We start from the raw sequence: 27,063 nt of genomic DNA on the forward strand, positions 1-27,063 counted from the left end.
TTTTTTACCTGAAGGTTGATTTATTTTTTCTTCTAAATAGATAAATAGTTTCTCTTTTTATCACATTATTGACAACAAAGCCATGAACACACTAGAAAAGTTAAATATTATACAAAAACAACCAAAAAAGGCCACTTCTGAAGGAATCACGGTGTGAATGCTGGAAGGGTGATATGAAAGTATGAAAAGTGGGAAATGAACGATCGCGAAAACGTTGAATATTTCGGAAAGTATGACAGTTATAATAGAGTTGGATACAAACCTGGAATGCCCCAATGGAGCCGAACGTTTTGATGTTCGAATGAAGTTTCTAGGTTTAGAAATGTGCACGGAGAAGAGGGAATTATTGGAACAAAAGTACGATATATTACATAATTCTGGTCAATGTTGTAATGATGATGGATTCTCCACAGCAGTTTCTCAGGCTCACACATGTAAAACATCATGTGCGCTGTAAAAAAAAAAATTATACATTATGTTTTTCATTGTGTCTGGCTCGTTGCCCCGAACACTGGATGATTCAAAATGAAAAGTTGACGTGAAGATAAAGACGCAACATTTCATCCTTATCGGGACTCTTTGGCGAGCGTTCCGATCCGCGTCGAGTGAAGTGCACGGGACTCGAAGCCCGATTCTATCTACTCCCTTCGCTGGAACAGTTTGTCCAAAGAAAATGTCTCGATAATTTCCACACAGTTTTTACGTAACGACGATTTATGTCCATCGACACTTTTAAACCTCGCTGCGGTCGTTTTTCGTTTCAGACTCAACCTGCTGGAGAGCAGAGCTACGACTTCATCGTGAGAAGCTTCTCGAAGAACATTTGAAATGGATATGAATAAATATTTGCCTTCGCAAAGTGACTCAGATGTTCCGACTGCACCTTAGTCCTTGCGTCAGTACCAAAAAATGAATCTAAAAAGCAGCACTTGGAAGCTCTTTTTGCCCGTTAATTAATGTTCTCTCATCAGTCTTCTTCTGTCTTCGTGGTTGAACGCACTTACTGTAAGTGGCTCTGGACAAAAGCTAAATGACTGTAACGTCATGTAAAAGATGTAACACATCCGACTCCTTTTTTTTCCCCCTGAAGAGCAGAGTTTAAAATGTTGTTTCTGTTGTTGTGCTCTTGCCCGAGAGAAGAAGTCAAATCGGAGGCGGAGCGTTGGAGCGTTGGAGCGGCTACTCCGGCAGCAGGTCGTCTCCCAGCTCCTCATCCGCGAAGTCGTCGTCCTCCACGCGCTTCTTGGCTCCCGTCTTCGGTCGCTCCATCTGAGGCCCCAGCGGGTCCACGTAGGACGCGTCTGCACACAGAGAGAGGTCAATGGACGTTTCACTGCCTCATTTCCACATCAAAGATCGATCTGATCGAGAGGCAAACAGCGTTTTTTTTAACGAGTGGAAAAAAATCAAAGTGTAACTGTCGTCTCTCCAACGTCCCCGTTTATAATATCTAGAGCCGCTTTCAGACATGAACTCTGGAAAGTGTCCAGACATTTTCCAGAGTTTTCCTTTCACATGACATTTTCCAGAAATTTTACTGGGGGAGGCTGGGAGGAAAAGTTCCGGAAAAAGTCTGCAACAATATTTGTGGGACATTTGCGATCTCGCATGCAGCCCCTCCGGAAAAAATTCTGGAAAATGTCCGGACTTCAGTGCCTGTGTCCGAAAAGCTGCTTAAGTTTTCTTTTGCTCCATCACCAACTGAAGTCTTTTGTTATATTGTCGTTTGGCGTCGTTGCAGAATGAAAGCTGGTCTGACTAAGTGTTAGTCTAGCATGAGTGAATGTCCAGGAACAAACCCGAGAACGCAAAGTCTGAAAGAAGAAGAAGAGCAAAGCGACGGAGAGAGAAGAAAGATCTGTTTTCCTCACCCAGTTCTTTGGGGCTGCTGGCCTCGTAGGGCTCGTTGGAGGCAGGAAGTGACCTCATCTTGGCGCTCAGACGCTCTCCTCTGGTGCTGCTGCCGCTGTGGCTGCTGTCTGCACAAAACAAACACACAGATTTAGAAAAATCTTCATAATCTGATTCAGTTGTTCCGACACAGTTAAATATGAGCGTCAATGCTGCACCCAAAAAAAGTGTCTTATTTTCCTCCTCAACACAAATATGCGGACAGAGATTTGTTAACACTTTAATTACCATTTATTATCAATATGAGAATAAATGAGTGTCCGTCGCAAACTATAATGCAGCTGTAAATTGATAAAACACTTATTAAAAGGTTTAGATCCGTTTACAGCAGCAGCACGGGGTCCTGATCGTCTCAGACGCAGAGCGAGTGATCTTCCACAGTGGTAATGAAAACGTCGGGAGTATGTGTTTATGTACAGGTCTCAGATGACACACTGACAACGTGCTCCAGTGAGTCTGAAGGACACACATGATCACAGACAGCAGCGGCGCGCGCGCACACACACACACACACACACACATCTGGCGGCCAGGTCACCTCGGAAACCGACGGCAGCACTGGCAGAGGGCTGAAAAACAGGAAGGAGAGGGAGCCCCCCGATATTCCGCCTTCTCGCAAGGTTCTCGAACGTCTCGACACACTGAGGCCTCGCAAACTGAAAACCTCCGCTGGAAACTGGACACATTCTTCTCTTGGACAAGGCTCAGCGGTGATTTCTCTTTTAATGATACACACAACTGCGAGATGCAGGAAGAAACAGGGACGACAGGTGAGGGACGACAGGTCGACGGACAGACGTAGAAGTTGTCATGTAGAACAGTTTCCAGGATGAGTGTTTTCTACATGTCTCCACAGGGATGTCGATCGGTATCAGTGAGTCAACTCTCTTCTCTGCAAATGCTTCTTTGGGAGAAACCCTTTGGATGGTTCCATGAACTTAAAATAAAGATGCTCAAATGCAGCCGTCAAAAACCCATGGCAGGCACGACCCCTGGACCAAAGTGTATTCATCTATTTGAACGGTGAAACTCACCGACGAACCTTTTTGTCGTGTTCTGTGGCTGTGAATTTCAAAGAATGATGCAGGGCTGCGAACCTCGAGTGCATCAGGTGCACTCGAGGTTTTCTCAGACGACCCCTCCCTCCCTCCCTCGCTCCCTCGCTCCTCTCCTATGGGACCACTTAGTGCAAAACACCGACCACCGTCCGACATCACAGCTGCCTGTCAGAAGATTTCTCAACTTGGTGCGTGTGTTTTGACCTTTAGCAACTCCAGTTAAGGTAGGAACACGCCGCCGAGACTACATCCGACGTCCAACTAGCTTGTACGTTCTGCGCCCGCGTGAGAGGAAATAACTCCCCACGCCAGGTCATTCAGAGAGGAGACCAGAAATCAGTAGAGTATTTAACTGTCCATCAACATGTTTTCACATTTCCAATAATCCAAGGTGTAACAAAGTAAAAGCGAGAGAAGAGAAATGTTACGGCTCCATATCAGAAAATGAGCCGTGGGCAGAGTTTATGTGAACTTGAGTCTGTTGGAAAGTAAAAGTCAAAGCCGAGTGTGCAGCGACACAAACTAAGCGCAATTAAATTTGCTCTGCAATGAAACGTAATTTTCAAAGACTAAGTAAAGATTAAATGCAGGTTCTCCGTTTCGTTCTTGAGCAGTGTTTAAGTTGTAGATTTATCTCAGATGTTTTACAACTCTGAGAAATTTACTGGAACGAAATGATTGAGCTCTGCTTTTCTAGATGTCCTCCTGAGTTGTTTCTGAGAAACTGGGAAGCAAAGAGGAAGCACGGCGAGCACACAGATGGAGATTGGAGGAAGCCAGAGAAAGAAACAATGAAATAAATAAAGATTAGAGAGTTGGACGGAAAATTTAAACTGAGAGACAAAAAGAAATGAAGAGCACAGAAAGAGGAAATATGTTTCTGCTATTCATACTGGCGTCTCTTAACCTTCCCCCCTCACCTGCTTTGACATCCTCTGAAATGCCTTAGGAAAGTAAGAAGAAAAGAGTTTGGGGGGTTAAGTCAAACAACGTAAATCTGTTGTAATGAATATCCAGCGATATGAAATATTGAACAGGTAACTTGTTCATTTTAACAGATCCAGTTACATCCATGGTTTTCTAATCTAATTTCATCAGGGCACAGGGGACTAATGGAGGACTTGGCAGCAGGGTGGAGCAGCATGAACATTAGCAGGTGTCTAATACATTATATATATATATATATATATATATATATATATTCAACTACATTACAGGACACTACAGACGTTGAGCAGCACAGCAGAGCAGAGCTGGGCCTAGGTTACAGCTTTTTGGCAGCTCAGTCGCTAGTTTGTCTGGATTTCATTTGAAAGTTCCCGGTGAGCCAGCAGCTTTCCAGAGTAGGAGTCAGTCAAGAGAATGTGTGTGTGTGTCTGTTTGTTGTGGATCTGTAGTGAGGGAGGGAGAGAGAGAAAAAAAACTGTGCAAGTCCGTCTTCTCAGGTGTCCGCCGCACGCGACCTTGAGCTCAGTGTCGTCAGCGCTCCTTAAAAAAAACTTTCGGCTGCACGGTAACCGCACATGTCGTCATCATCGTGCAAATGACTGGTGAAGATTTACTGGAGACGAAAGCTAAAAAAGAAAAAAAAAAATTTATAATTTGAGGCATAAAGAGAGAGAGAGAGAGAGAGAGAGAGAGAGAGAGAGAGAGAGAGAGAGAGAGAGAGAGAGAGAGAGAGAGAGAGAGAGAGAGAGAATCTGGAGTTTGGAGATTTAGCGAGAAAAAGAAACATGCTTCATCTGTGCTGCAGGTCGACCTTCATCCTGAAGCGAACATGCAGAACAGGATTTGTGGAGGTTATGTTTTTTATGGTTTGGCTACAGGAAAACATCATTCTCGTAACGTTACGAGCTTCTTCTCGAACATGACGACAGCCTTTTACTCGACTGGGGAGTCGCCGTGATGCTCGGGTCTATGTGCACCCGTGACGACGCTGGCCTTCTTGGAGGAGGCGAGTGCAGGCGTGGAGATGTCTCGAGAGACGAGAGGAGAGAGGGAAGTGGCGACAGATACTGTGTGTGAACGCAAAAACTGAAAACGACGATGAGCTAAATTGTTAAAATTATGTTCAGGGTTTCTACAGACACGTCCTCCCAGATGTCACAGGTCTAAAAAGTAAAGAGAGATCGATGGTGTTCAGCATCGATCGTTTCTACAACGATCCACAGTAGGAACCTCAGATGTAGTCATACGGTGACCGACTCACCCGCACTCCCGGCGCTGCCCTCTCTGCCTTCCCTCCGACCTCTGGCGCTGCCCTCCCGTCCCGACTTCACCCTCTGCAGGAAGAGAGAAAGAGAGAAATGATAATAAGTTCAACTTCATAAGAGCACTTTTCTGACATGACATCTTCTTTTCCATCTCTCGTAATTCGTCTCTCCTTTTGTTTCTTGTAAATTAAATCAGATTTATTGGCATGACAACGATATGAGAAACTAATATGGTCGAAACAAAAAAGCCAAGTATGGACCTTCAAATGAAAATGATTGAATTTGAATCGAACCACTTCCAGTTTGTGAGGAACAAACTAGAAGGGGGGGGGGGGGGGGGGGGGGGGGGGGGGGGGGGGGGTCGAGCGGGGATCAGTTATTGGTAAAGACGGGGACAAATTTAAAAGGAATTACCATGAAAACAATACCAATACCAGAGCGGTGATTTCATCATATATTTGTTTTTTGGTTCATTCATCATTTCATAAACGATCAAGTCGTATCGGTGGTGATCCGTGGGTGTTTCGCAGTCAGTCAGTTTTTGCAGCGGTCGGGGATTATCGAGTCAAGCCTCTGGCTCTGTCTGTAGAAATGTTCCTCTTATCCGAGCTGCGTCTCGGGGCCGATTCAAGAGCAGCTGGTTGTGATTTGGACAAACTCGTCCTCCTCCTCATCATCTGTTCCTGGCCCCCATGAGCATCTCCACAGGACGAAGGCACACAGGTTTCTGTTGCTCTGAATCTATTTTAAAAACTCGACTGACCCCGGACCAGTTCCAGTTTTTTTCTGGGATCACAGGGATGTCATCTATTTTTGGTGCGAGGGCGTAGAAGTCGTAGAGCCAACATACACACTACTTATACCCTCCTCTCAAGAGAAGGATGCAAAGCAGAATTGTTTTTTCTGGATTCTGGTTGGAAAACCAGAAAATAGAACAACACGTGAAACGAAAAAAATATCCGTGCGAGCGTAGAAGGGAAAGTTCAACCGACTCGAACGCTTGTTGACAGGTCTCGGGAGGGGCTTTTGCAATGTGAAAAAATCTCCTGCGATGCCAGAGGGAGCTGCGTGAAGTCAGCGAGAAGAATATAAAACATTGGTTGCGGCAGAGAGAGAGTCTGTTGAGTAATGTAGGCTAGATGTAGATATCTGGTTCTGCAGCGTCGATTTTGATCCTCGCTTTTGGTTTTTTTGTCGACTGTCAATCGCAAGATCGATGGTCTTATAGACGTGCAATTCTAGATTGGTGGAGTCACTCTTTGAAGACAAAAACGATAAGAAAAGAAATTAGAAATAAGGCAGAAAACTAAGGCTGCAACTAACAATTATTTTCATTATCGATTAATCTGTCCAGTATTTTTAACTTTTAATCAATTCAGTTGTTTGGTCCATAAAATGTTGATCGTGTTTCCCAAAACTCCAAGATGATGTTTTGTTTTGTCCACACACACCAAAGATATTCAGTGTACTGTCACAGAGGAGCAAAGAAACCAGAAAATATTCGCGCTTAAGAACCTGAAATCAGTGAATTTTAAACTTTTTTTTCCATTAAAATTATTCAAAATAGTTGCAGATTGATTTAGTAATCGGTTACGAAACGATTAATCGACTAACTGTTGCAACTCTACAGAAAACTAAGGAGGATATTAGTATATTCATGCAACTCTTGTCGGATAACATGTCCTGTACACATAAACATCATAAATGTCTAAAACAATCGCATAAGACATACATTACAAGACATAAGCAAACAGATATTGCAAATATATAGGGACATGTTTTCAGAATGGCTCCAGTTCTTTTAGATCAATCAGGAAAACACACGCCTCATTTCACCACGAATGTCTGTAATAAAACCACTAAGTACTCTTCTGAGACAAGTCAGATGTTGCAGGTGAAAACCAAAAACATCCCAAACATCTGCACCGAACGTCCGACCCCGTGAATAGTTCTCCTAACACGACAGCTAACAAGTCCCGGCGTCAGTTCGAGAGCCAGGTTTCGAACAGCTGCGAAGCGGCTGCTCGGCCTCTCGACGGCACGCCGCTTTGATTCATGGAAAAATAAACAGCAGAGACAAACAGCTGGAGCCGCTGGCTCGGTGACCACTGACCGAACCTCGTGGAGAACAAAACGTCAAAGGAGTGTGTTTTCAATCAGCCGTGCTCAGGAGGCCAAGGCGAGGGGGGAAATGCATATGCAGGTCATGTATGAAGCTGCACGTGTGTTAATATTCAGACTGTATTACCTAATTCAATGTTATATCAATAAAACTACGCTGATTGTATAAGGTCAGCTTGTATAAGTACAGTTAACACACTGAATTTGTTTGATGTTTATATCTTTTGATGCATCTGGACCCTTCACAAGGAATCCAGAATATATTTTTTTTTAATCTCCATTTTTTTGCTGATTAGGTCTCAGTGTTGTGGTTTTTCACAAATCCCAGCAACATGTGTACCTTTGCGTTACCACGTTCTTCTGCCCATTACTGGTTACTGATTTGCACATACTGCACCATTCCCGTCAATCCTTTATATTTAATTGTCCTTATTCTTTACTTTTTTTTTGCAATTTGTATACTTATACGTCTGTTTTTTTAATATATTTGTATCAATTTGGGATCAATAAAGTACCTATCTTATCTTATCTGTTATTTTTTTCCTGCAGATCAATACCAATAGATCAACTGTCAATTTGAGGATTTCTGTGGATTTGTTTTTTTGGTGTTTCATACATCTAGTCAGTGATGTCACCTACAGAAGTTCCTGCTCACAACCAAACCCTCCCTTTGTTTAATCCCAATATGAAATCGGTTGATTCCAATGGGCCACATGTCACTGCCCACAGTGTGAATCAGGTTGTAGCGACTGGTGATGAAGAAAGAGGCTTATGAACACAAACAAACACGACAAACGACCGTCTTGAACGTAAACTGTGTAGGTGTGGCAGACACGAGGGAAATACCTGCTCCCTGATCTCCTTCATCTTCTCCACCTTCTTCAGCTTGGTGGCGTAGTCCTGGACTTCCTTCAGTCCCATGTCCGTGCACAGCCTCACCAAGAAGCGCAGACCTGAACAACAAACATGCACGGTTTTCTATTTTCTTCACACTCTGTATCAGTTGTTTTTTTCAAGACCTGTAAAAAAAAAAAAATGGATGAATTACATTCCACATTTTCTGGAAACTTGCGATGGATGTCTTTATAGGTTTCCAGAGCTCTCTGGTAGTTTCCTGTCAAGAAAAAAATAAAAATAACGTCGAGCTTTAATTACGACTCAGTTTTCAGCATCAAACTGGCACGAGCACGAGTTCACACGTTAATTTGAAGAGGCGTGAAAATTCAATTCTCACCACTTCTTCTGTAGCAGCTCGCCACCATTAGCTGCCACTTCACCTGTGTTGGTCTGGAAAAAACATAAAAAACATAAGAGAAAGACCACTCAGAATGTACACACACAGACAAACCTGCAGTGAACATGTTCGGTAAAGGTCAATTCTGAGTTCAGTTCAAAACATCTGTCCTCTTTGCTCAATTAAAGATGAAAAAAACAAAACTACTTCCAGATGAGAACAAGTTTGGTGGTTGATGAGAGAATACCAACACAACAATCAAAACAAGATGAAATAAGTAATTTCTTAGTCAGAAAAGTGCAGAAATAACATTTCACAGAACTCTATGGTGGCAACGGCAAATAGGAAACACAACGACAAATAAAAAATAACACAACTGCAAAACAGAAACAGAAACAAGTCTGTGCCGTTGTGTTTTTTGATTTGCTGTTGTGTTTTCCCATTTGTCGTTGTGATTTGCACTTCAGGGCCACCGTAGCAATCTCTCAAGAGGACAGAACAACTTTTGGGCTTTTGGCATCATGTTGTATGTCGTGTATGTATATACACGGATCTATTTGGTCTGTTACTCATCCTGCTATTGTCTTCTACCAGTAAACACTGTTGACTCACTGTATGTGTGTCGCTCTCTCAAAGTACTGAATGGCGTTTTCACAGAACTGAGTCTCGATGTAATACGCCCCGAGCCATTCGATCACGTCGATGTTGGAGGGGAAGTACCTGAAGGACTAGACAGCGACAGAATCCAACAACATTAGAGCACTTGCTGTATACAGGCTTTCCCCCCCCACCACTACAGGAGGCTACTGACCCATAACTGAACATGCATCCATTTGTTTTGGGTCGGTACGTTAAAAAGGGAAATACTTTATTGATCAATTAGTCCACAGGCAGAAGGATGTTTCAGTTTTCGCACCTCGTCGTAGTAGTGGAAAGCCTGGGACTTGTCCCCCTCGCCGTCATGCAGCTCCCCCAGCTTGGCCAGTGTCTGGGGGTCGGTGGGAATTACGCTGATGACCTGCATCAACCACTCGATCGCCTGTTGAGGATCCTCCAGAAGCTCGTAGCTGAGGCCGGTGAGTCAAGGATCGACATGTGCCGAGGGGGGAGTGTCTGAAGCAGTTAAAACTCAACACAACACCGGGGACAAAGCACATTCACAGACACTTGCTGTCAGCAGGATACAGGTTGGCCAGTTGGTACATGACCTGGGCACTGTTCCTCAGAATGGCGTGGAGCTTCAGGAAGCAGTCCAGAGCCTCCTCCAGACGATTCAGTTTCTTATATGACAGACCTGGTTCAGGTGGAAGTGGACAAAAGCTGTCCATCAACTTTTGGTTGGTTCTAGACACTAGTCACACAAAGAAAGTCTGAAAAATATTTGGTAATGTGAAAGAAGTTGCTCAAAGTGATAAACCAGCTTTACGGAGCTTCATAGTGATGTTCAACTCATTCTTCAACTGTGCAGTCAACAACTTTACTGTTTTGGTTTACTCACTGTTGCCTCAAGTTCTCCCACGCTACACCGCTCCTCCACTCGCAGTGGTGGCTCAAATCGGATTCAAGGCACTAGTACTGGTACTATTTTGATATGTAACTCACATGATTCTTACACTTTTTGGGTCTTTGTGGTTGAATGCTCTTATTGTAAGTCGCTTATGGATGAAGCATCAGCTAAATGAATGTAATGTAACGCTCCAAACAGTCAAGACACTACCTGGTGAACATATTGGAGCATTTAGCAAAAAGAAAGGAGCCTGATCTTTCCCTCGGGAGGTGGTGGAGACCTAAAATAGAGCTAAAAGACGGTCAATATTACATCATGTATCGTATAACTGCAGGAGTTACCCAGGTTGTAGAGGGCCTCGGTGCAGGAGGAATCGTTCCTCAGTGCTTCTTTGTAGAACTCTGCGGCCTTTTCGTAGTCCTGTTTGACGAACACGGTGCTGCCCTTGTTGATGAGTGCCGCTGGGTTGTAGCGATCGGCGGTCATGGCGAGATCAGCGTAGCGGTCCGCCTGGTCAAAGTCCTTCTCCTGTAGAGATCAGAGGGAAGATTTTTTTTAAATCAAATTTAGGCAATCAACTCCTAAAATTGACACAAAACCTGTCTTTGTTTCTTTACGTTTGTGAGGTTAAGTCACTAAGGAGTCTTACCAGGAAGTAAAGGAAAGAGAGGTTGGTGGCTGCAGCGCTCTTCACTCTGCTGTCCTTCTTCTCAAATGTTTTCAGGGTTTCAACTGCCTGAAAATATATATATATATATTTTTAAAGCCATTAAGCAAAACATCTGACACTGGTTTCCCTCTTCTTATTTATTTCTATAATACTGTACAGACTATGGTGAAAGCCAGTCTCCCCCAGTATGTAACATACTCCCAAACATAAACACCAAGGTTTTCTTCAGCAAATATCCAAATATGTAAAATGTATAATTACATTTACATTTAACTAATTTAACCAACATCAGTGTATGAATCACAAAGCAAATCCAAAACAACAAAATGTTAAGAATTTTATTCTAAAATGACATTTTTACATGAGCAACCACCTAAATCTTTTGACATATCTATTACCTTTTCTTCCAGAAATTACTTCCACCTTCACATGCAAGTTAAACCAAGCTAAATGTACTAGGGCGTAAACATCATTTAATAAACCCAAAAAATGAAACACTAGCTAGACTATAGCTGCACTGTGGCTTACACCACCACCACCACCGTCTAAAAACACCACACGCATGCAGAAGTTGTAAAGCCTGCGATTTACAGGATGTAATGGAAAACTGATGGAGTTGACGCTGACTCAGGAGGCCGTGGATGATGTCTTAAGCAGAAGTAATTTATTACGGGGAGAGAACATTTCGAAGAGATTTCTGGTTCGTCACATGGATCAACAAGTGGTCAGTGCAAGGTGCATGTATTTCTGTCACAGTACGTGCCATGTTTACCGCTGAGCGTCTCACAAGATGTCTTTCAGCTACAACCTAAATTCTGTGACTATGACGTCCCCGGGACAATGACCTCTACAGAAGATAGTTGTAATACTGGAGCTGCTCCTCTGAACTTCACAGCTCCACTGGTACAGCTGTAGTTCCTTGAGGGAGCTCACTGGAATATTATTGGTTATAATTTCCTTTTCGGTGTCCCAGATTCTCCTTACTTGTGGGGGTTTGAAAACTGTGCTGCTATTTGTTAAAAAAAAGGCACGCTTAAGTAGTGACATGTCAAGGGGGAGGGGGGGGGGACAAAAAACAAACACACGACACAATCAAACATGGAAACAGAGGGCACACACATACCTCAACCTTAGGCATGCAGATGGGAAGGAAACAAGATAAAAGCAAGAGAGAGAGAGAGAGAGGGAGAATGGAGATGAGAAGCGGAAAATGTGAGTGTGACGCTGCTCTGCTGAAAACAGCCTCAGCAGGAGAAAACGGACATATATATATATATATATATAATAAACAGCGCTGGGCAATAACTACAAATCCACGATGTAAAAAAAAAAAAAGGTGGAAAAAAAGAATAAACAGTTAAAGGACAACAAAGATCAGATCATCAATGATGCACATTTGCTCACAGGGAAATACCACTCAATGTTTTGCGAGAAAAGTCTTTTTTACACTTTATACCTTTAAAGCATTCACATGGAATGTTTGGTTTGAACCTCTGGCTTTAAACTTGGAAAATCTGCTCAATCTACTCAAAAAAGGAAATCTATTACACAACGGCAAATATTAGCAAGGTCTAGTTTGATGTCAGTCGAACTCTGACGGACGCTATTTATATGCTACTTTCAGTTTGGATGTAAAATATCTAAGAGTGGTAGCTCATCTTCCTCCGCCCCCATGTCGTGAACCCCAACTGCCACAGATCAGAGAAGTGCGATGCCATGATTGAGCGGTATTGACCTTTATGGCTGCTGGCAACAACATGCTCACCTGGTTGAAGTCCTTCTGTCGGATATAGGTGATGGCCTTGTTGATCTCCAGGTCGTTGGCGAGCTCAACATACTGAGAACTCTTCAACGTGTCCACACACCTAAAAAATAAAAATAAAAACATATATGCACAGCACAACACTTTGTGAATTATATCAGATAATTGGCTAATTGAGTTACTCTGACCTGTTTAATACTTTTTCTAGTGAACAACCAGTTTTTGCGCTTTTACTCAATTCCTACAAAAAGAATCCTTTTCAGAGTGATTTTAAGACTTATTAAATAGAACTGCACCAAAAGGAGACGCTCAATGACGTCAAGTAGATCAGCATATCTGTAGATCAGCAAAAGCACTAATTAATGAAGGTGATGGCTATTAATATTGCCAGCTATCTCTGATTACACTTAAATATCATATTACCAACTATTTTAGCTTTTTTTTTTGACTTTTACAAGGACTGTCAATGAGCAAGATTCCACTTGTATACACTTTATGCCCTCTGGTGTTCACACTGTCAGATGTAAAAAAATAAATATATATATATATCTATCTATCTATCTATCTATCTATCTATATATATATCTATATATATATAGATATTCATATATAAAATAATAACATTTAACAAACCAGTCAAATCCAGTAGCAAAGGAATTCTCGATGGCCGGAGCGATGAGCTTGGCTGCTGTCATGATGTACTTCTCCGCCAGTGCTTTTCTATGTGCAGAATACAGAAAGAGGGAAAGAACAGGAATCCATCAAAATCAAATGGTACAAACGCATAAATTAAAATCAATAGAATAATCTGTAGTAAAAACATAAGAGTGTGCCGGTGTTTTTTGATCAGGAGGAGGAAAAAGAGTCAGCGGTTTTTATAAAGACTAAGACAATTTTTTTTTTTTGGTGTCGTGTGAGATGCTCCCTTACAGATCTCTTTCCATCTGGTGAAGCTTGTCGTTCTTAATGGCCTCGATGACCATGTTGGAACTGGCGTCGTCCTGAAAGAGTCAACGGGACAAGGTTTCACGTAGGATGTTGAGCACCGACACTTCGTTGTCAGTGTTAGTATTCTGTACGTTTTTTTGTTTGTTTACAAAGTATGGATATGTCACCGATACGCACATTTGTCGGAATGTACTTGTCTTCATCGTCGATGCCCAGAGGGACCGAAATGAGCTTCTGAAAGGCCGTCTTCATCCTCTCCTTGACGCTGATGGCGTAGTAGCACAGGATGAGATTGAAGCCCGTCTTGACGTTGGGGCTCTCGCTCATGATGTGCTCAAAGGATGTGATGGCGTCCGAGTACTGGCCCATGCGGATGAAGACCACGCCGATGTTCTGCAGGATCTTGATCCGCATTCCCTTGTGTGCATTGGAGATCTGATCCAGTGCCATGCGGTAGAACTTAATTGCCTTGGGGTAGTTTTTCTGTTTGAAGTAGATGTTGGCCATGTTGACTTTCAGTCTGCCTGCAGGGAACAAGCACAGGAAAACTAGTACGGATAGTACAACGGGCAATAAATACAAGTCAAAGTATTTCCTGAGTATTTGCGTAAAGAAAGTCGGGGACCAATAAACACGAGATTTTCTGTCCTGTCGGCTTTGGTACATTCACAAAAAGCAGCTGTATGTTAAGCACGTTTGCTCACCTGCATTGTTGAACATCTTGTTCTTCACAATGACCTGGTAGCTGTTCAGGGCCTCTGGGTACATGTCGTTGTTCGCGTACTGGTTGGCAAGGTTGAGCAAAACCTGGCAATGACAGAAATTGCTCAATAGCACGAAAGTCGCAATGCAGATACTATTGAGGACAAGTGGCCTTTTTCAGGTGAAGGGCTAGAAAAACTCGCTCTCATTCAAAATAAACCACTTTGGCACTTTGGTAACTGTAGGAAAACACGCGCTGGAAAAAGAAGGGAACAAAAACAAAAAGGAAGTATATTTTACTTAAGTAACTAAAAAAAACAGACTGGGTTTACCAAATATGATACTTGAGCTTTTAGCCATATAATCTTGACTTACCGAGTAGGTGAGGTCTAAATTGATCTGGTCCGCGTAGCCAGACTGTTGCCTCTGTCTCACCAGTGCTCTCTCCTTCCTCCCTGCCTCTTTGGCTTTCTCAAGAGCCTGTAGAGTCACATCACACAGTCCATTAGGGACACGATCACATCGCCCAACAGAGGTCATAAGACGTGATACCAACAACATCCATGTCCAAAAAGACAAAACAATTACCAAGCCAGTAAAGTTTGTCCTTGGCTGATAAATTCATCTGCCAAATGCAGACAAGTCACTTTTGAGAAAGTGTTTTAGTGCTTCAGTTAAAATGGTTTTCTGTTTCACAATCTGTTGAAATACTTTTCAGTGAAGTTATCTCTAGCACTGAAAATTAACTTATTATTTTTTTTGTTTTGTTTAACAACTGCTGGTGTATGAGCAAAAGCTTGATTACAAGCCAAAACCCCTTAGTCGACTCTTAAGGTGTCGGTGAGGGATTAATGCCCCTTTAAGAGCTGATGTGAAATTCAATAATTCCTGTTTCGCTGCATCACTTCACGGCCCTGCTCTCCAAATCCAAACAGCCATTGTCACTAAAATACTATTGTCAGTGTTTAACAGGAGTCTGACCAGCAGTAAGGTTCCCATGCTCTGTGCCATGCAGCTCTCTTCTATCAGGTCGTTCACTTTCTTCTCCAGGCTCTTGATCTTCTCCTCGGGCCTACAAGACCACGAACACAGAAAATACAATGTGGGATAATGTACTGACGCTTCCTCCGCCTGCTTCAAAAGACTGTGTGGAGTCTTCTGGTAGAACAGTTCATTTTGTGACATGTACAGTGTCAATGTAACAGGGCGGACACATGCAAAATAGGTTGGACATGGAATGCGTCATGAATGTTTATATGTATTTTTGTAACTCCATTGTAAAATATTACATCAAGATTATATACAGTTCAGTTTGGATGATGCAGTGATGTTCCTCAAAGACACATGGGGGGGGGGGGGGGGATTGGTTTTAAGAGTGACAACTCACGTGTCCTCGTTCTTTGTTTCAAGTGGAGGGGCGGGGCCTTTGGACTGACCCAGAGGGTCAAAAGTTGAGCCTAAAAAATTCAAAATTTAAAAAAAGTCTGGTCATTTTATTGCTAATTCATACTTATAGAACAAAAATCCATAGGTTTCTATACAATAAGAGGAAATAAAGAAATGAAGTAACACTCCTGCTGACTTACGTAGAGACTGAATCACTAATATTGCTGTAATAGATAATTTTTGTTTGTGACTTTGTTACGGGTCTCACCACGGGTCATGGAGGAGGTGTAACCTGCGGCTCTGACAGCAGTCATTGGTCGGGCGGCTCCATCCTGCCACATTACATTACAGGGTTGTTTGTGAGCTTTGATCAGACATATGAGTTATGGACTATGAACAAATGCATATTTGGAACATAAACGCAACCCTTCTCACCTGCACAGCTCCAGTCATGGGTCGGCCCATCGAAGACGTCAGAGGGATCCGAGACTTCGTGAAAGTGTAAGATAGGTGAGAATGACTTACGCATGTTGATAGTTATTATCTATCATCAACTAATCGTTTCCATCATCCAATATCTTCCAGGTAGTTTGTTCAACAAAAGCTAATTGTTGCATATTCAAAAAGGTTATTTAGTCCGACCAACAGTCCAAAATAAAAAAAAGAAATATGCCTAGTTTTCAATCACATTTGACAACACACAGGCATCAAATTCTCATTTGAGAGAATAAGCTGGAACCAGTGAATATTTACCAATACTGCTTTAAAAAAATAACTGAATAACTAAAATAACTGAATAAAATAACTTGTTATTCAAGAAAGTGTAAGAATACATGTTTAACATGTTCTTCACTGTCATCTGGGTTATTGCGTTTGCTTCTTTAATGCAGAATAACACAATCAATTTTTCAGCGCACTTATTCTCAGAGTAAGTTTGATGTGCTGACTCCAAAAAATGTTCTTGCCTTTCTATAATATTACTACTAGAGCTGCAGGTGTTGTAAGTTTTCAAAAATTCCAAACTGGTCAAAAATGTCACTGTACTTACTCCAAAAGAAGAAGCTAAAGGCCGAGCTCCAATGGCAGTGCCGGGAAACTTGGCCGTCATCTGGCAAATTGAAGACATGATATTTTTTTTAAAAATGAGTATCTGAAACTCCCTCTCTATCACACACACACACACGCACACACACACACACACACACACACACACACACACACACACACACAGGGTTCTCACCGGGGGTCTTCTTCCCCATGACTTGTATCTGAACCTCATCTCTCTATCTCTCACACACACACACACACACTCACACACGCCCCCCCCCCCCCCCCCCCCCCCCCACACACACACACACTCACACACGCCCCCCCACACACACACACACACACACACTCACACTCACACACACACACACTCACACACACACACACACACTGTGGGTTCTCACCGGGGGTCGTCTTCCATGACTTGTCCTGACTGCTTGCTGGAAGCCCACATCATTCTCCAACGCCTTGAAAATAGATGATAATTAAATTAATTTGGCTAATAATAACTAGTTTACATGTTTTAATATTTTGTTCCATTTTGCCCATTGCAAAAGTACAGTAGACAGACTGTGTCAGCACGTCACTTATGTCCAATGATCTACTGTCAGTAGCTCTTGGTGTCGCTCCATCATGTAGCATTAGCATAGCGGCTAACTCACATCCGAGTCAAACGTGGGATTATAGTCGTTGTAGCCCGAGTACAGATCGTCCTCCTCCAGCGCGAGGTGCACGTTCTCCATCTCCCCTTGTCCGGAGAGGCGGAGCAACGACATGTCCGCGGAAACGGGGGGAGAGAAAAAAAAGAGGAAAACACTTTTTGACTCCTACGAGGCTGAAGCAGTTTGTTTTCGTTTCAGGGATTCAACCCCTCACTCTCGAGCGGCGTGGGTGGGGACAATCCGGTTTCCCGGTTTCTGATTGGTTGCGTACACGTCAATCATCGTGTTGCGGTAATTTAATTGGCCGGAGCTGATTTTTCAGTTCCGAGTCCGTTGCCAGGATACGCGCACGTAGTTGTTGTCTGTTTAAACCGATTTAGTCGTAATATAGCAAACAATAACTGGATTAAAAAAATAGCAACTAATAACCGGCAAATGTTTATGTCGTGCCTTTGTTCTTCGAGACACTTCTTCGAACTCTTTTTGGACCTTTTATGTTCCCGTACCGCGATTTAAGCAACGTGATTCCGGAGGGGCGGGGCTTCGACGTCGATAGAAATAAGCAGTTTTGCTGGTCCAAGGTGTCAAACACGAACTCGCAACCTGGAAAATGAGCAAATCCGACATGAAGACCATCACTGTGATCGGCAGGTGAGCAAGGAAACGTTGTTATGCATAATTGTTCTATTATTATTTATTTTGTTCAAGCTAGTTGTGGATAGTACTCGAGTAACTGTCATGAAAGTTGCTTGTAAATCACCGTTGTTCGTCTCTGCATTTGCACGTGTAAGTTCAACCTCAGTGATTATGAATGTCATTTTAGTTGCATTGTAAAGTTCTCATGCTGCAGCTTACTATTCTGAATGCAATGTTCTTGGCAAGCCTCCTGGGTCATAATACCTCCTTAATACTACTACCTTCCAGTCAGATATACTGGGTTATTGGATAGGAATTCTTTTTTGTGTCTCCATAATTATAGCCTACATGTTGGCCTCCATTTAAATTTGAACCTGCTACCTGCTTCAGTGTTTCCACACACTACACAAAGTTAAACTTTGCAGTCCTTGTAAAGTTGACCTCTGTTAAACCTGAAAAGTAAACACTGAACATCAGCGTCAGATCACATGCACAATTCTCATTGATGTGCAGATTAGATGATCATACTTACTGGTGGAGAATTTGCACTGCAGGGCTGTTTGCAGAGTTATGTTTTAAAGCTGCGCATGTCAAAATCCTGTGAGGGGAGCATGTGTAAAAAAAAAAAAAAAAAAGAAGGCAGGAAAAAGAAGGAAACTGTGATCAGCTGGTTTTAGCAACAAAACAAGCAGATCGTCCATCAAACCTCAAAAAAACAACAGTGTGTCTCTACCCAGTTGACAGGAAACTGAATTCAGTTCAGGTCTTTACTGTGTAGTTTGACCTCTCACCTGCCTTGTGTGTGTGTGTGTGTGTGTCTGTCTGTCTGTCTGTCTGTCTGTCTGTCTGTCTGTCTGTCTGTCTGTCTGTCTGTCTGTCTGTGTGTGTGTGTGTGTGTGTGTGTGTGTGTGTGTGTGTGTGTGTGTGTGTGTGTGTGTGTGTGTGTGTGATCCTGTGTGCGTGTTTCAGTGGGCTGATCGGCCGCTCCTGGGCCATGGTGTTTGCCAGCGGCGGCTACAGCGTGAAGATCTATGACAACCAGCCGGGACAGGCCGTCAAGGCCATTACAGAGATCAGGTCAGCCCCTGTCGCACAGCACCATACAGTATAATGTAAACTAGGGCTGCAGCTTACTAACGATTATTTTCATTATCGATTAATCTGTCGATAATTTTCTCGCGAATCGATTAGTTGTTTGGTCCATCAAATGTCACGAAGTGGTGGAAAATGCCGATCGTGTTTCCCAAAACCCTCAAGATGATGTTTTGTTTTGTCCACACACCAATGATATTTACTTTACTATCACAGAGGAGCAAAGAAACCAGAACATATTCACATTTAAGAAGCTGAAATCAGAGAATGTAAAACTGTATAAACTAGCTTCAGTGCATTCATGACTCACAAAGGCCCCTGTCCAAAATCTAACCTGTTATTCCTTCTAGAACCTACAGAGCGGACATGTGGACGCTGCATGATCAGTGGCTTCCTCTTACTATACGAACACATGAACAAACACATGATCGGGCGTCAAAACAGCTTCCCAGCCAAGTCACCGCTGGTTAAACATTACTGTGGAGTGACAAAGGACTTTCTGTAAAAGCACCACAGTCTTACTTTGGAAAATACTCTCAGGGAAATTAAGAAAGCTAATTTAAATAAAACTTAAAGCAAATACAATCTCTACACCAGGATCTCATTGATTTGACCTTTGTTTATCATGCATATAGCAAATCGGCTTCTTTGGACTGCTTTTGAATAATGGCCTTCTTATGTGAGGTGTCGGAAGTGAAAAAATCCCATTTATATTCTCCATCAACATTTTAAATTATTAGCCATAATGTCGTAACCATCCACAAGCTACGTGAAAAGTACTACACTACTACCCACCATCCTAAAGTGTAACATGGACGTCTCTGATTGGTGGATCTCGCTGTTACCATGGAAATGTTAACTGCACCTGCGACAACTTCATGCCGGCTGGTGATGCTGCGTTTCCATTAAACGTTGGAACTCTGAGCTCAGAGGTCAGTTTTGTCGCTCCATTATACTTAGGAACTGGAAATTACAGACCTCCAATTGGAACGCCACCAACCCCAACTTCTCAGGCTCCGAGTTCCAACGCGTAAGGGAACGCAGCATGAGTAACTGCTACCACTTAACTCTGCGATCGTTGTATAATATATACACTCACACAACACAAGCTACAATATATTACAAGACCATTATCAACAATATATACACTAAATTCAAGAAATGAATGAAACTGTCGGTTGGAAGTAGTTGGAAAGGCATTAGTAGTTCCTTTGTTCCTTTGCCTTAATTCTGTTTTTTCCCCAAAAATGTAATGTTTTATGCTAAAGATCAATCTCGTAGTTCATTGGCTTGGTTCCAGGCTTAAATCTCTTTAAATGAGGATTTTATGAAACGTCAATGGTGGAAATGAATGGGAAATTCACTTCCGGGGACCGGGAGCCGTTCATTAGGTGGGCGGTCACTGTTGAGCTCCATTTCTGCTTCCTCTGGCATCTGTGTAAAAGTTGACACAATTCTCCCTCACATTCACCTGCAGCTGATCACCTGACTCGACAGGTTTTAAGAGCAAGAGTTCCTCAAGAACGTGTGCTCTTTCCCAGGGCGGTGGTCTCTGGTCCGTTTTTTTTTTATATTTTCAAATGTGGTCACGTTACAAAGTGTCTCGCCTCTGCGTGTCTGCTATAATTCAAATGGAATTGTGAGAGGATTCACTACCTGTTATATGCCAAGTGTGTGTGTGTGTGTGTGTGCGCTTTTGATCCTTTGATCATTGCATCGACGTGGATGACGTCACTTTTTTTTTTTGGTAACTGTCATACTTTCCAAAAATATTCAACGTTTCCCGGGATTTTTGCTCCATTGAAATGAATGTGTTCAACATTGACACATTTTCACACATGCATTTTCAATTCTTAACTACGCATTCATAATTTCAACTACAAACTTTATTTAAACCTTAAAATGGTCCACATCCTTCATACATAAGACATAAATGACATAACCTAAGTCATTGTAGTTGTACAACGGAATTTTGTTTGGTAGCTCTCAGAAACACCAGCAGCAATATATATATATATATATATATTAAAAAAAAGATAAGAAAAATCAAGAATATATACTTCTTATATATTTCTTTCGTATTATACTATATTTTGATAATTCTATTTAGGTATGTTTGTGACTCATCTGATATAAAATCTGCTAAATAATGTCTCTTCTTGTTTGTATTTTTGGGGAAAACTAAACATTTACACATTTTATTTATTTATTTATTTATTGCGCAATGTGTTCACATAAAACAGGATTATGCTTTTATTGAATCAGACACGTCTGTTGCCCTTTTTAATTTACTTTTAGTATTTTAGTATTGACTCCGCAGTCATTGAAATGGTCATCATCATGTCGCGTGTAACGGCATAACATCATGTTTCATGTAAAAGGCTTTGGGAGAAAGTGTTAACTGTTAACTGGCAGATTTTTTTTTTCTCACTCTGTTGTGTCTCAGGAAGCAGCTGCAGGAGCTGGAGGAAGCCCACATGCTCAGAGGAGAGCTGACGGCAGCACAGCAGCTCTCTCTGCTCAGCAGCTACGATGACCTGGCTCAGGCCCTGGAGGGAGCCTTCTTTGTGCAGGTGACACGCCACACTACTCCCAGACCCCTGCATATGAAAGACATCCTGTCCTGTTAGAATCAAACTGCACTTAAAATTGGTCTTTGACGAAATGCCGGTTTGTTCGTTAGCAGGATTAGTCAAAAAGTCATGGACGGATTTATTTTTTTTTCCACCATTCCGAGACTTTCAGTCATATCTTCACAAATACATAACACTTAAAAAAATACGTAGGTCAGATGCAGAATCTGCGACTGAAGGTTTTGGGTGAAACCGCATATAGGTGGGGGGAATCGCTCAGCCTCGGCAGAAGTCTTATGTTAATCATTTTCTGTAGAGCAGCAACAGTTAATCAATGAATCGATTAGTAATCGACTAAATTAACCCCCAACTATTTTGATTATTAATTGGTTGGAGTAGATATTATGGGAAAAAAGTTCAATGATTTCAGCCTCTTAATTGGATTTTTAATTAAATATTTTCTTTGCTCCTTTATGACATTAAACTAAATAGCTTCTATCTATCTGGACAAAAACAAAACATCCTCTCAGAGTTTTAGAAAACAAGATCAACGTTTTTTCACCATTTTATGACATCTTATGGGCCAAACAGCTAATCGATTAATCGAGAAAAAAATCGACGGATTAACCGATAATGAAAACAATGGTTAGTTGCAGCCCTCATTTTATTGTTTCCATGCATCATCATGTGCATTATTTAAAAACATTGAATCAAACTTGGTGTGATGACAGTAATCTTAGTTAGTTATGGCATTTTCAAAGTGACACTGATTCTCCTCAAGCGGGCGCAATAGCATCTGGTCGTTAGTGTCATATATATGTGACACCTCAGAGGCCACTCATTTGGATTTTGAACATTTCACAGATGAGTTCAGGCATTTTACAGAGTGATACTAATGAACTCAGACGTGGTTTCTCTTTCACTCTGTGGGGTTTAGTCTGCTCTCCTTAATAATCACCTCTAAATTTTTTGTATAAAAGTATCAAAGGTTATATATTCCCTCTCTTTCCTTTTTGTCTTTATTTATCAATTATTATTGTGCATCATAGCAAGAAATTTCAGTTTTAAAGTTAAGATTTTTTTATCAACATGGATTCAGAGCAGAGGATATAATGTGCCAAATTTAAAGTTACTTTTTTCAGGCGGATATGTATAATGTAATCCTGCTTTCTAAATTTGCAGATATTCACCTTTGTGCCATACACTTAAAAAAAAAATCTAAACCTAAACATTTTCTAGCTAAACTCTGAATAGTTATGAGCTGTCTGTCAAACTTACAGAAAGTCTCGTTTGACAAAAGGCTCGGGAGGAGTTGTTGAAACGAGCGCTCCCCTGCTGTTGAAATTAGAACATGACATTTTAACACCAAATCACTCATCTGGTCTTTGTCACACACAAGAGCACAAACGCTAAAACAACACCCGCACACTTTGCTTATCTTAACTCGGGTCAAGTGTAACGCAGCCGCTTACAACGGGGAAAAAGAGAGTCAACTTTCGAGGCCGAGGAAGTGTCAGACAATGGTGCTCTTCATCTCGGTGCACAGAGAGACGGGCTGGGGTCAAAATGAATCAATGTGCTGAACTGAGTAACAAGAAACAATAGAGGATTCATTGTGACACTGTGGGGAAACCAGGTGGATTATTGTTTTTAGTGCTCAAATAATCAGATCCACATTTCCTGATAGCATGACACTGTCATTGATCAGCACTGAAGAGGAAGTGCCTCTATCAGATTTGCCTACAGAACATACCAATGACCCATAGAAACAGACGTATGAAGATGTATCAGAATATAAACAGATTCTCAACGTGGTCGGTCGAATAAGATGTTTTATATTAAAAAAAAATGATTTTTTCCTCTCATGTACTGTCGATGGGCGTCAGATTATCTTGCCTGCTTTGTGCAGGTATGCTGCCTGCTCAGCAAGTTGTTGCAGTTTCTAATGAAGAATGCTATTTCAAGAACGTATTAAGTCTCTCCCACTGCTGCGTTCGACAGCCACTCCTCTCTCCTCCACCCTGTCGGGGAAGATGGGAGGAAATACAGCTCCGCCTTGGGGTGGAGAGTCTAAAACCTCAAACTGGGTGTATTCAGTGAACAATATGACATTTGACCAATTTGTCAGAGTGGATTCTCCGAGGCCACACACACACAATAGTTTGACACTTAGTAAACTTTGAAGAACATCTTTTACGGGGCACAGAAACATTTTTCTCACTCACAGCATATACCTCAGGTTCACGTCACTTATACGAATACTTTTGGTTTTATTTCCCCAAGTTCACCGAGAAGTCTCCGGAAATTTGGTGCAGTTGGATCAGGTTTAGAAAGTAGTGAGATAAACTATACATACACCAGCGTCACTGATCTGACGAGACCCAAAGTGGTTGTGTCTGGAGAATATTTCAGAAGCTATGTGAAGTAGTAGTTTGTACTTTATCAAGAATCAAAACTATACATGTTAATTTATTGTTGGGAATAAAAAAATATATTTTCTATAACGGCATATCAAAAAAAGTTTGACAAAGAATTTTTATTTTAATTTACTGAAAATGAAAGAATCTGTTCACCCTAATTATAGAAAAAAATACTTTTGTTCTTACTAATTTTTCGTGATATTAACGAAAGCCAAATTGACAAAGAATAAAAATGCTTACTATTTCATCACAATAGTTTTTATTTTACTGAATCCACGATGCACTAACAAGTAGTTTAGCATTTAGATTGGAAACTTCTGTTATTCTTCATTATATTTAAGACATTTAAAAAAAAATCCAACATTAAGTTTGAAAAGTGGGAGAAGTAACAAACAGAACCATGGCCAGATATAATATTTACTTACTGTATGTCTGTCAAATTGAAATAATATGATGGCAACAGTGCCTTTCCCTCAGTGACCTCAAATCACATTTTCTGAGTCATGTATCTGTATGTGTGTATAATTCCCCTGTGTGTGTGTGTGTGTGTGTGTGTGTGTGTTTGTTTGTTCATGTGTTTATCAGGAGTGTGTGTTTGAGCAGCTTGAGGTCAAGCAGAGCGTCTTCCAGGACGTCGAGCGTCTCGTGGGAAAGGACGTGATCCTGAGCAGCTCCACCTCTTGTCTGGTGCCGAGCAACGTCTTCTCCAAGGTCCACAACCGGAGTCGCTGCCTGGTCTCCCACCCGGTCAGTGCTACAACAGACCACAGACCAGCAGGTCCTGTGAAGGGATTTCAGCCTGATGAACAACAGAACCGGAGAAGCTGGTTTAGTTAATTCCATAATCCTGATTTACTCCGCCCATATCATGGCTAATGGGAGCCATTTTGGCGGTTTTCCCTACTTAATTTTTTATCCTGCTCCACGAAAGTGAGATTTACTGCCTTTGAAGCACCAGTGGAACATCTGAATCATATTTGGAAGGCATTATTTCATCACAGGTCGGTTTACAGTAACATAAAATCGAACAGACTGCATCTGTTGTTTTTCCAACACTTCAATACCCTTTACAGCGACTGAGTCTGCGCATGTGCACTAGTATCGTGGGTTTTGATCAGGTTTATGGAGAACTCTAGGCTTTTTTATTTTGTAAACACCTCCTCCTGGTTTTCTGAGCAGTCACCGCTGATATAGTTCCTGAGATGCTCAGAAATCATGTCTCAGCTGCACACACACATGACCTGAACCCTGGATACAGTAATGATCACACCCATATGAATAATCAGATTTCTCATGTTCCGTGTCAACATCAGATTTCAAATGAGAAGAAAAGAACAGGATAAGACTCAAAACTAATCACAGCACACAGTTGATCATGTTGTCAAAAATCTCTTTTGAACCTTGTTAGAAGACAACGACAAAACTCAAATCCACAGTTTTAGAACACTTGATTATTATACTTGTACTTATTTTTTGGACCAAAGGATTCTACAAATACAGGTGTCTGATTTTTATATTTTATATTGCTAAAATGTAGGCAACGAAAATGTCTGTATGTATAGTACTGTAAAGTCCAAATGCCCCAAAAATGTGAGACCACCATTATTGTAGTACTGTGCTGTATGTTCTGAAATAGTTTAGTGTAGTATTTTTATAAGGTAATGCAGCAAACCAAAGAACAGTGTAACAGTACAGATTAATGGTGCCATTACTATAATACGTATCTACACACCCGCTTTAAAAGCTTTTCATGAAGAAGAAGAAGAAGAAGAAGAAGAAACGTCTCATAGTTTCCATTGCGTGATGTCCTGTGCTTCCCCAGGTGAACCCACCCTACTATGTCAAACTGGTGGAGCTGGTGCCTCACCCAGAGACGGAAGCGAGCGTTATGGATGCCACCCATGCTGTAATGACCAAGGTAAAAAAAAATAAAAATCACAGATTTCACAATACTGGAATAATAAGATGAGTAATTATCAGAATGTTCAGGCGAATAAGGAAGCAGGACTCTAAGGGGGTGTCATGTTATTGAAGGAAGACAAATGTGAATGAAAGGAGGCCACGTCACTGGAGAAAGTTTAATGTTTCACTGTGGGAATCTTAACTTGCAAAACCCTTTCATTTGTTAGTTTCATTACCTGTCAGACCTCGTAGACAAAGAAAAAAAACGTCCATATTGTTTATAACCCTTCAGCAACGTTCTAAGATCTTGTGGTATAAACTTCAGAAAATGTATTACTAACATATATACTATTACCAAGTAATACTATTTACCTAAACAAGGTTTCTCCTGATGCAGGTCGGCCAAGTGCCCGTCTGCCTGAAGAGAGAGATCGACGGCTTCGCCCTCAACAGAGTCCAGGCGGCCATCATCGCCGAGTCCTGGAGGCTGGTGAAGGTCAGTGTGGCCATTTCTTCTAGTGTGCAATTTAAAAACATACCCTCAAAACTATTAGCAGGGCAGTTACGTGGCACGAGAGTGTGTATATATGTATATGTTTTGTTTTTTTAATTTCTGGACAAGAGCCCCTCAGTCTCAGTGAGGCTTTGTGTGGCGGCTGATGGTTTGGTAACAGAAGGCAGAGAAGGGGAAGTGTCAGTTGACTTCTGCCTCAGTCTCTGTGGTCTCGTCCTTCCAGAAAAGAGGGAACGACACAGTGAGAGTAAATGAGCTTGAGCCTCTGATGACAGGCACCGTTACGCGAGCGCTCATAGTAAAAAATGGTCAGAACTATAATGATCAGGACGATGAGTGTGATGACAGTCTCTTCGCCTGAGCTGAACTCTCATGACGACTGACAATATGCCCTCGTTATGGAATAATAAGACAGCGGACACAGTATTTCTGGAGAAGCTTTTTGTACTCGACATTTTAGAATATCGTCCTCTTCGTCTCTTATTTTTCTGTGGTGTTGTGCACGTCTCCTTTTCAAATTGGCTTTTTAAGTGAGAAAGTCAGTATAGAACAAATTTTCGGGGCTAAAATGACAAAATAAAAGCACAAAATCACATTGCCGTGATCTGGAAAATAAAAGATATGCCACAAAATCAATACAAAATGAAATGACTCACAACTTTAGTGTTCGCTCTGCTTTCTTCTACGATATAAACGCTCAAAGAA

General features: G+C 41.7%; 2 protein-coding genes across 8 annotated transcripts in view; one reads left to right on the forward strand and one right to left on the reverse strand.

The window, feature by feature from the left end:
* Positions 1-20,573, reverse strand: ift88 (intraflagellar transport 88 homolog). Of its 7 annotated transcripts, XM_047337025.1 has the most exons (27): positions 20,421-20,573; positions 18,390-18,455; positions 17,728-17,824; positions 17,222-17,307; positions 16,964-17,026; positions 16,561-16,620; positions 15,948-16,001; positions 15,781-15,844; positions 15,514-15,583; positions 15,108-15,198; positions 14,502-14,606; positions 14,129-14,231; positions 13,602-13,948; positions 13,407-13,477; positions 13,110-13,196; positions 12,480-12,579; positions 10,694-10,780; positions 10,386-10,572; positions 9,723-9,831; positions 9,454-9,604; positions 9,150-9,265; positions 8,538-8,590; positions 8,352-8,417; positions 8,150-8,256; positions 5,179-5,251; positions 1,872-1,979; positions 1-1,301 (listed from the first exon to the last, which is right to left on the reverse strand). In XM_047337025.1, exons 4-27 carry the CDS (start codon positions 17,300-17,302, stop codon positions 1,180-1,182), a joined length of 2,475 nt encoding a protein of 824 aa, XP_047192981.1. In that variant the 5' UTR covers positions 17,303-17,307; positions 17,728-17,824; positions 18,390-18,455; positions 20,421-20,573; the 3' UTR covers positions 1-1,179. The 7 variants fall into 7 exon arrangements, with proteins under 7 accessions (XP_047192981.1, XP_047192982.1, XP_047192983.1 ...); XM_047337026.1 differs by lacking the exon at positions 17,728-17,824; XM_047337027.1 differs by lacking the exon at positions 18,390-18,455 and having other exon boundaries at positions 20,421-20,569.
* The window catches only part of cryl1 (crystallin, lambda 1), a 21,313-nt gene continuing 11,935 nt past the window's right edge, over positions 17,686-27,063 (forward strand). Inside the window, exons 1-6 of the mRNA XM_035651228.2 lie at positions 17,686-17,872; positions 18,827-18,934; positions 21,396-21,522; positions 24,528-24,689; positions 25,765-25,860; positions 26,242-26,340. Of these exons, the coding sequence (XP_035507121.1) occupies positions 17,832-17,872; positions 18,827-18,934; positions 21,396-21,522; positions 24,528-24,689; positions 25,765-25,860; positions 26,242-26,340 (633 nt within the window). The 5' untranslated portion in view covers positions 17,686-17,831. The remainder of the gene's footprint in view (positions 17,873-18,826; positions 18,935-21,395; positions 21,523-24,527; positions 24,690-25,764; positions 25,861-26,241; positions 26,341-27,063) is intronic.

The sequence above is a fragment of the Scophthalmus maximus genome, chromosome 14, assembly GCF_022379125.1.
Source record: "Scophthalmus maximus strain ysfricsl-2021 chromosome 14, ASM2237912v1, whole genome shotgun sequence".
In the NCBI taxonomy this organism is placed as follows: Eukaryota; Metazoa; Chordata; class Actinopteri; order Pleuronectiformes; family Scophthalmidae; genus Scophthalmus; species Scophthalmus maximus.